Genomic DNA, 8987 nt, shown 5'->3' with positions numbered 1-8987 from the left:
ATTTAAAGAAAATAATAATGAAATATTTTCAATGCATATTGACATAAGTAGTATAAGTAAATGTTGTGTATGCAAAACAAATCGGAAATTTCGGTATTGGAAGTCTGTAACTAGCCTTATACATGGTATATATGTGCCCATATATGTTTAAACATACTTAACTACATATTTATATAATAGTAAAATGTGTACTTAATATACCAAAATTTTTATAAACTTTGGATAACGGAAGAGCTTGTGTGTATAATTTCTTTATTTTAAAAATTAAATAAAATTATAATTATATTTATACAAAAATAATACTAATTGTAAAACTCAACTAATTAAATTTTCATGGATTTTTTCATTCATATTTTTTTCTGGTAATAATTAAAAAACATATTCGAAGTTTGCTGAGAAGCATTCTAAATATTTCTAAGCATTTCTTGTTACTAAAAATCAAATTGATTTATAAAAATGTTTAATAGAATCATAAATGTACATTCATATTTTTGTCGTATACAGAACGCGAATAAAATTTTATAAAAAACGTGTCTAAAATATATTGTTTAATTGTACAATCACTTAGAATTTTTAGCCTTTTATTTATTATTATTTTTGCAAAATTTACAAAATACATATTTATTTATTTTTGTTGACAATGTCATATTTATCGTCTCTGTCAAATTTTGCAAGCGCTGTATTAGCATTATCATACAGTTTGAAGTACAATGTGTTATTGTTCTACAGCGGTTGTTGTTTTCACTAAATTGTCAAATTCATAAACATTTAAAAAATAATCTGTAATGCAAATGCAACCATGTGTTCTTATCGCTTTTTCATCTCGCCATTGTATTGACATTCTTTGAAGAAGAAGAAGATCATTTTGCCTACAAATGAAGAAGTTTGTGAAAATTTCTACATATCTAGAGTTTTTTTCACTTTGTTATTGAAAGTTTTTCAACAAATAGTAAATTTCGCTTCTCATTGTATTAATAAATATAAATTGTGCTGAAAATGTATAAGGAAGTGGCGTAAATAAGTAGAAACTCAGTGCGAGTGCGAAAAATTATAGGTGCTGCCTTGCGTTGACTTATTGTTGATTGCAATTGTTGGGGAAAATATCTCGGCGTTGATATTGAAGGAGGCGCGGCTGCAGCACTGATTTCGTCGCAAAGGAACGCAATGCTGGAGTAATGTGAGTGGCAATATGTATATTTAATTGAATATTTGTGTGCATGTTTATGTGCTTGCATGTAAGTGAAAATTGTAAAAGCGCCCACCGTTTGGTGGGTGGGGTGCATTTGTGGTGATATGTCTAGGGGCAATGCAGTGAAAATTGAAAGTGCTCAATTAAATTCCAAGCAGCGTGCAGCAACTTCAAGACGACGTAGTGCAGCTTCGAACAAACCGGGCTGCGTACACTAAGACGTAGCGAGTTTGCCTGCTCATAGGCCATTCGTACCGCAGTACGTCGCTAAGTTAGAGTAGTGTATTCGTCATATTTTGATGTCGGCGTTTCCTACGGCTTTGTTAGCGCCGTCGCAGTCATCGTCGTCTTTTTCAATGTGTTGTTAAATATCGTCGACGCCACTTCGTTGCTTTCCGCTGCCTGCTAAGGTAGTCTAGTGGTGGTCGTTCGCATTAGTAGACGTCGTCGTCGTAGTTGTCGCGTTAAATTAAGCAGATTTCAGTTGGGGAAAACGTACGAGTGGAAAAAAAAGTAAAATTGTGAAAAATAAGTTGAGCGCGTATGCTGTAAACGTCGGTGTAGGGATTAACTTTTATTGGATCTCTCCAAGTAGTGTTTTTTCCATAACGAAACAGTTTAATTCAATGTATTTCCTCTTAGAAGTTTGTGCGGTGGTAAGTTGTGTCGTTAAAGGCAAATACATTATAAATACATTACGTCCTCGCATACGTGTGCCACACGCTGAGTCAGAGGCTTGTTAGACATACAAGTACTGGCGTAAAATAGTGATTTCTTTTGCATATTGCGGCGGTTTTGAGTTTGCTACGGATCCGTGAAATATCCATTCAGTGTCGTGCTATTCCATGCAGGCAGCTGAGAGCTGCGTCTGCCACCGCCCACAAACGTAATTGAGTTTTGCCCATATTATGCCGTCTAGACGTAGATACAACTTCAGCAACGTTCTGCTATAGAAAGTTATATTTATGTATATGTGTTTTTGTCGAATTAACGAGCGTTCATGCATTTATTTCATCCCTACTCCTGAGTCATACCACAAGTGTCTGCCTTTCTGAACGTTAGGTTGCTGTCGCCGCGCTGGCCAATGCACTTAGCAGCGGCGAGGGCATAAAAACGACCAAAACGTCTATACACTGTGATTTAATGGTAAACAAAGGAAGTAGCATAATGGTTGAAAAGAAAAACGAAAACAAAAAAAATATATTTTATTGCGTTTTTAGTATGGCTATTGGATTTTATTTACCTACAACAACTTTGAACAAAGTACAACAGTATATAGTACTGTGAATTATATCATTGATACTATTGTTTTCTGTTAAGCACATTAGTTTAAATTTTTTTGTTTAAATATTGAATAATATTTTTTGTTTAATGCTTCTAACACTGTGCAGAGTTGCAGCGCACTGTTCACCGTCGACGTCGACGTGGTACCGCCACGCTCGTTGTTGTTCCAGCGCCGCGTTGCTCACTTATATTGTCTGGTGCCTCACCTTCTTTTCCGCTTTTTCACTTCCTTTTTCCTGTGCTGCTGTCTACCGTTGTCTGCTGTTTGTTGCTGCTGCAGCTTCCTCCTTTTTTATTTTTACTTTTCTGTTGCATTCTATAAGACTTATTGAATAAGTTAACTTCTTGAGTTGCAAGCTTTTTCAATATTTTCTGTTATTGTTTTTGTATAAATTGTGTGTGTGTGTGAGTATGTCTTTCATTTGCTATGCTATTCCAATTGTTTTTTGGTTTATGTAGCTATAGATGCAAATTTATGCTTAATATATTTTTTTGCAGTTTTAACCTGCCATTTATCGTTGCCATCACTCTGACTCACTCTGCACCGTTCGTTGTGAGTCGTAGAGCACCTCTGCATACAGCAGGCCAAAATATATATAGTATGTACATATGTATTCTTGTCAAATACCAACGTCATCGTTGAAACGCATTTGCTCAAAAACTATTATTAACCGAAATTAATAGTGTGTTTACATTTATTATCTGTGCTAACGTCATCATCAAAGCGAAACCTCATCATTCGCTAATTTTGTGTGTGCTCACAGCATTAAATTAACATTTCAACATACAAATATACATATGTACATGTATAATTAACCTCGCATACGTCATCAACTACATTGCACGCGCCAGAAAACTATTGAAAAAGAAATCGCAAAAATATCGCTGACAAACTAGTTTACTCTACTCTACTCAATAACGTGCGTGTGTGTGCACCTTAAGCGCGAGACATTTAATTAATTTCTTAAAATATTATTGTAAACAAATCATACAAAGAAACATATTCAGCAAAAAAAAAAATTAAATAAAACAAATATTTACTCGCTTTGGCCTACAAACTATGGCAGATTTAATGCGTCTAGGGAATGTGGATGCTGGCATACATAAGGATAAACTTGGTTCACCGACTGGCGGCTTGGATGACGGTAATTTAGCTGCTTTTGGTATAAGCGCTGCACTAATGGCTACAGGAGGTATCGATATGGGTGACTTGGCCCAGGAATTAGATCAGGATGAGTTTGACGGACCGAATATGTTGAATGGTGAGTGCAGTAATAAAGATATTTTGTATTTATTCCGACATTTTAACTAACAACATTGTAATTTTTTGATTTTTAGGTGAGCGTCCAGCCATCATTGCTCCACCGGAGAGTGAATGGTATCATGGGCGTTTGGATCGTTATTCCGCTGAATCGCGTCTACGCGGAACTGGCAAACTGGGCAGTTATTTGGGTAAGTTAGCAGGCAAACCGAAGTTAGAGCCACAAATTGTTACGCGAATGTGTGTTTGAACAGAAATTATTTTTTAATCACAAATTTATTCGCTTTTTTTATATATTAATTTTCAGTACGTGAAAGCGATCGCAAGCCTGGTTCGTATGTATTAAGTTATTTAGGACGCACTGGCATTAATCATTTTCGGTGAGTAATTCAAATATTTTATGCTTCTAAGTATTTTTTTGATATTTTTCATTTATTGCTGTCTCTCTCTCTTGCTCATTATTCATCAGCATTACTGCGGTGTGTGGTGATTTCTATATTGGCGGACGTCAATTCGTTTCGCTGAGCGATCTCGTTGGCTACTACACCTCATGCAGTGATTTGCTGAAACGTGAACGCCTGGTGCTGCCGGTGCCACCGCCGGAGCCGGTCAATGATAAGAAACGTGTTGTGGCGCATTTACCCTATACCAAAATGGCTGACACCGATGAGTTGAGCTTTCAAAAGGGCGATATATTTTTTGTACATAATGACATGGGTGACGGTTGGCTGTGGGTGACCGCACATCGCACTGGTGAGCAGGGTATGATCTTTCGTGAACTAGTCGAAGATTTGGATCCCGTAATCGATCCAAATACGGTCTTTCCATGGTTCCATCCGAATTGCACCAAGAATGAAGCGGTCGACATGCTGGTGAAAGGTAAGTTGCGTTAAATTATTTTCCGTTTTCAACAATTGGTATAAATATATGTGTCTTCTATTCAATTGTTCAACAGCCGGTCCAGGCAGCTTTCTGGTGCGCCCAAGCGATAATTCGCCCGGCGATTATTCGCTCTTCTTTCATATAAACAATCAAATTCAACGCTTTCGCATTGAAAAGAAAGGCGTGCGTTATCTGATGGGCGGACGCACTTTCGAGTGCTTGGATGCAGTGATCAATCGTTATCGCAAAGAGCAAATCGTCGAAGGTCACTCACTCAGTCATCCAGTAAGTGCATTGACGTCACTATTTTTGTATTAAGTTATATTTAATTGTACTACTTTTCTTTTCTCTACTCTTCTTCCCGCAAGGTGGTAAACGGTTCACAGCCTGAATTCAATCAACAGTTTGTGGTGGAGAAGGCAGCCGAAAAAATATATGCCACACTGCGCGAATGTCGTGATCAAATCGGTCTGAAGAAGATAAAGGGCATCAAACATCACGGCCATTTGTTTAAGAAGTCTGATAAAACCGCCAAATGGAAACAACTGTACTTTGCGCTTATCAGCGAGGGCAGCGAAACACATCTCTGCTTCTATGACAATCCGAAAAAGACTAAGCCGAAGGGTCTTATCGATCTATCGTGCGCGTATCTATACCAGTGCCATGAATCGCTTTGGGAGCGGCCATATTGTTTTCAAATAGTCGAGCGCGCTCTGCCCTGCTTGGCTAACAATACGTATCTGTGCGCCACGCAGGAGACGTACGTGGAATGGATTAATGCGCTCAAAGCGCAGTGCAGTTCACAATTCAGTCGTGCGCAAATCAAAGTGCCGTGTTTGCGCGAATTGCGCTGCCTCAATTTGCATGTGCTCGAGGCGCATAAGCTGCCATTCAAATTGGTGCCGCATCCGTATTGCAGCATCTCGCTGAATCAAGTGAAGGTGGGCAAGACGCGTGTGAAGATCGCGCCCGATCCAGTGTGGGAGGAGGAATTCGTGTTGGAGTGAGTTGGAGTGAGCCGTTACTACATGGCACTAATGTACTAATTAAATTTCTCTATTTTACAGCGATGTGCCGCCGGATGTGGTCTCGCTCACAATTACGCTCATTTCGCGTGGTAAGCGTGGCAAAGACTCGGAAGTCGCCGAGCTCACCATCGATTTGGCCAGTTTGAAGAACGGCCAAGAGACGGAGGGCTGGCATCAGCTCGCCGGCATGACACCCATGGGCGAGTGGGGTTCATTGCGTTTGCGCATGCGCTATTTGGACGACTTGATTATGCCCTGCGAGGAGTACAGTCCGTTGCAGGAGCTGCTGCTCGAGCCTGAATTGTGCGTGGTTAAAGCATTGGCCGAACTGTGTCATAATGATCGCGTGCCGCTCGCTACGGCGTTACTACGCGTATTCCGTCACGAAAAACGAGAGACGGAGCTAATACGCATACTCTGTCAAGCGGAAATCGCGCGCGAAAACGAAACGACCACACTTTTCCGCGGCGCCTCGCTGGCCACCACGCTAATGGATCTGCACATGCGCACCGAGTGCTCGGGTTTCTTGAACGCAGCCGTTTCGGAGACGGTGCAGCGCATACTCGACAGCAAGCAATCGGCCGAACTCAATCCCACCAAGATGGATGTGAACGATGATGCTTGCTCGAATGCCGAATTCCTGTTGCAGATACTCGACTCGGTGACGCATTCGATATTCACCTCGCCCGAGGCGTGCCCACGCAGTGTGCGCTACATATGCAATTGCCTGCAGAAGGCGGTCGTCGCCAAGTGGCCAACTGAGCGCTTGGTGCGCACACGCGTTGTCTCCGGCTTCATATTCTTACGTCTGCTGTGTCCGTCATTACTGAACCCACGTCAGTTTGGTTTGGTTAGCGAGACGCCACCAACCATGGCCACGCGTTCTCTAATTATGGTAGCCAAATGCTTGCAGAATCTAGCAAATCTCATTGAATTCGGCGGCAAGGTGCGCTGTGCATGACTTCTGTTGAAATACGAGTTTAATAAGCGTTTGCTTTTGTTGAACCATTACAGGAACAATACATGGAGGTGGTCAATCCATTTATATTGAAGAACAAGGAACGAATGATAGTCTTTCTCGATCAATTATCACTGGTCACGGATCCAAATCCACCGCCAGGCATGTTCAGCGAACAAAACTCCAATCACACCGTGCAGGATACTGGTAAGTGACAGTCAGGGAGGTAGTTAAGTTAGAAATTTGTCACGGTTTCACTCCATCCGAATCCATAATATGGGAAGATTGGGGGTCTAAGAGGTCTGTTGCTTCTTCATCTACAAGTTAGAAATCGGTTAAGCATTCACTCCATCCGAATCCATAATATCGGAAGATTGGGGGTCTAACAGGTCTGTCACTTCTTCATCTACAAGTTAGAAATTGGTTAAGCATTCACTCCATCCGAATCCATAATAGAAGAAGATTGGTGGTCTAACAGGTCTGTCGCTTCTTCATCTACATCTTTTTGGTCTCGACGATAATACTAAAGTTATATATATGGGACCCACCTTTTCAGTGCCAGATAAAGTGAATGTTGGGGGAATTAGGTTTAGAGATATCTTAATGTTTAGAACTCAGGTGTACAAAGGTTAAGAGTGAAAATAATACCAGGGGAGGAAGGATTGACGAGTTTTAGTAGTAGAATCTCCCGTACGACTTCAACATATACGTATCTCTCGAAGGAACTCTGAGGATTAGGGAGAGATCCACCGCGGGTATATTGCATATACAGTAATAATATGACAGCTTCTTGGACTCGCCGTCTGCAAGACCTAATTAGACTACTAAGCAGGGTCAAAAATAATCTGTACAACAAAAACAACAACACTTTATTTAAACTATTCCAGGTCGCGAACTGGCTACACTCCATCACATTTGCGTCTCCTACTTGCCGGAGTTGCAAGGTCTCTCGAATATACTCTCCATTAAGAAGTTGGTCACCGTCACCGATATGCTGACAAAACACAAGCTGAAATATCGCGAGAAGATTAGCTAAGATGAAAGTTATGATGATGTCAATAACTCCTGGAGGATAATAGCCAAACAGTAACATAACAACAACAACAACAAAAGCAGCAACTGTCACCAAAAGTCAGAGCGTCAGTGCGAAGGGGAGATGAGAGTGCACAGTTGAATTTAGCAAATTAATAAGCAACACCAAAACCAATAATTAATTATTTATACAATAGCAACAACAATGGATATCGTAAATGCAATGCGTGTGTGAATTCTGTAAACGCAAGACATAAAACATAACCTAACCTAACACATAAGTAGAAATTAGGAAATAGTAGTCGAAACAGTGAGCAAAATGCTGGTCACAAAAACAAAAACAAAGAAAAATATTTAATTCAAACATATTTTGCATTTGTAACGCAAGCGAAGAGTCGAACTAACTGTACTTTGTTTTGCATTTTCGCCTAAGCGCGCGCTTTCGCAAGCAATTGCTTAGCATTATGAAAAAGTATTGTTTTAAGGCTGTAAACTCAAATTAACTTTTTATACTTTCGAAAATTCGTAAACTTGTCGAAATTTTGTGGTTTTCGTGCGGTTGGAGCGCCACTCACTTGTTTCCACCACTCACTTGTGAAAAGCTGCTCTTCAAGCAAATGCCGTTGCCTTTTTTGTATCAAATATTTGTATAAATAGTATTGTAAACGACATTTTCGTCTTACATGTGTTTTCGAAGCCATCTTCAGCTTTCTTTTTATTTGGTTTGGAATTACTTGTTGTTTCTTTTATTTTTATTTTTTTTTCGATTTATTTTTTGTGCTAAAATCTTTGTTATTCGCAACGCGCTTCCGTCTGCTTCATTTGCACAAATTTTCTTTGCATTGCAGCAATCGTATTTACTTTCGCATTTAGCTAGACACTCGGCGCTCTCTTCCTTACTTTAGTAACGCGTAAAATATATTTTTTTATTACTTGTACAATTTAAAGTTTTTATCAAGTGAATTTTCGCTTCTAATAAATACATAAATACACCTTTTATCCGAAAACTATTTTAATATAAATTTATCTTTTATTTCAAATATCTTCTATTTGCTATAATTTTTTACAAATTTTTAATGTATGTATTTATTGTTATAGTTTTAAAGTATACTTAATTTCTATGCTTTGTAATTTTTTAAATATTTTTTAATTTGTTTATATTTTTTTTTTTATTTATTTTTTTTAATTTTTTGTACTTTCTGTTTTTTTCAATTTATGTTACTATTTTTTTACAGATTTTATTATATGTATTTTCATGTGTATAGAACTGATTTTTTTAACATATTTATCTCTAGATGTTTTAAGGAATATATTTTTTTCTATGAAATTTTGATATTGATATTTATCTGTTAT

General features: G+C 38.7%; 1 protein-coding gene across 5 annotated transcripts; it reads left to right on the top strand.

Moving 5' to 3' along the window:
• Window positions 1–838: 838 nt before the first annotated feature.
• Window positions 839–8656, top strand: Rasa1_2 (ras GTPase-activating protein 1). 5 transcript variants are annotated; one of them, XM_011178750.3, is made up of 11 exons: window positions 839–1177; window positions 2972–3072; window positions 3541–3735; window positions 3812–3925; window positions 4042–4114; window positions 4204–4613; window positions 4690–4901; window positions 4985–5619; window positions 5684–6590; window positions 6659–6809; window positions 7490–8656. In XM_011178750.3, exons 3-11 carry the CDS (start codon window positions 3546–3548, stop codon window positions 7636–7638), a joined length of 2841 nt encoding a protein of 946 aa, XP_011177052.1. In that variant the 5' UTR covers window positions 839–1177; window positions 2972–3072; window positions 3541–3545; the 3' UTR covers window positions 7639–8656. The 5 variants fall into 5 exon arrangements, with proteins under 5 accessions (XP_011177052.1, XP_028893835.1, XP_011177053.1 ...); XM_029038002.2 differs by having other exon boundaries at window positions 2972–3076; XM_011178751.3 differs by lacking the exon at window positions 2972–3072.
• The last annotated feature ends 331 nt before the right edge of the window (window positions 8657–8987 follow it).

The sequence above is a fragment of the Zeugodacus cucurbitae genome, chromosome 5 (genome assembly GCF_028554725.1).
Source record: "Zeugodacus cucurbitae isolate PBARC_wt_2022May chromosome 5, idZeuCucr1.2, whole genome shotgun sequence".
Classification (NCBI taxonomy): domain Eukaryota; kingdom Metazoa; phylum Arthropoda; class Insecta; order Diptera; family Tephritidae; genus Zeugodacus; species Zeugodacus cucurbitae.
The sequence above is the reverse complement of the archived record's forward strand: the minus strand, read 5'-3'. Positions and strand labels throughout refer to the sequence as shown.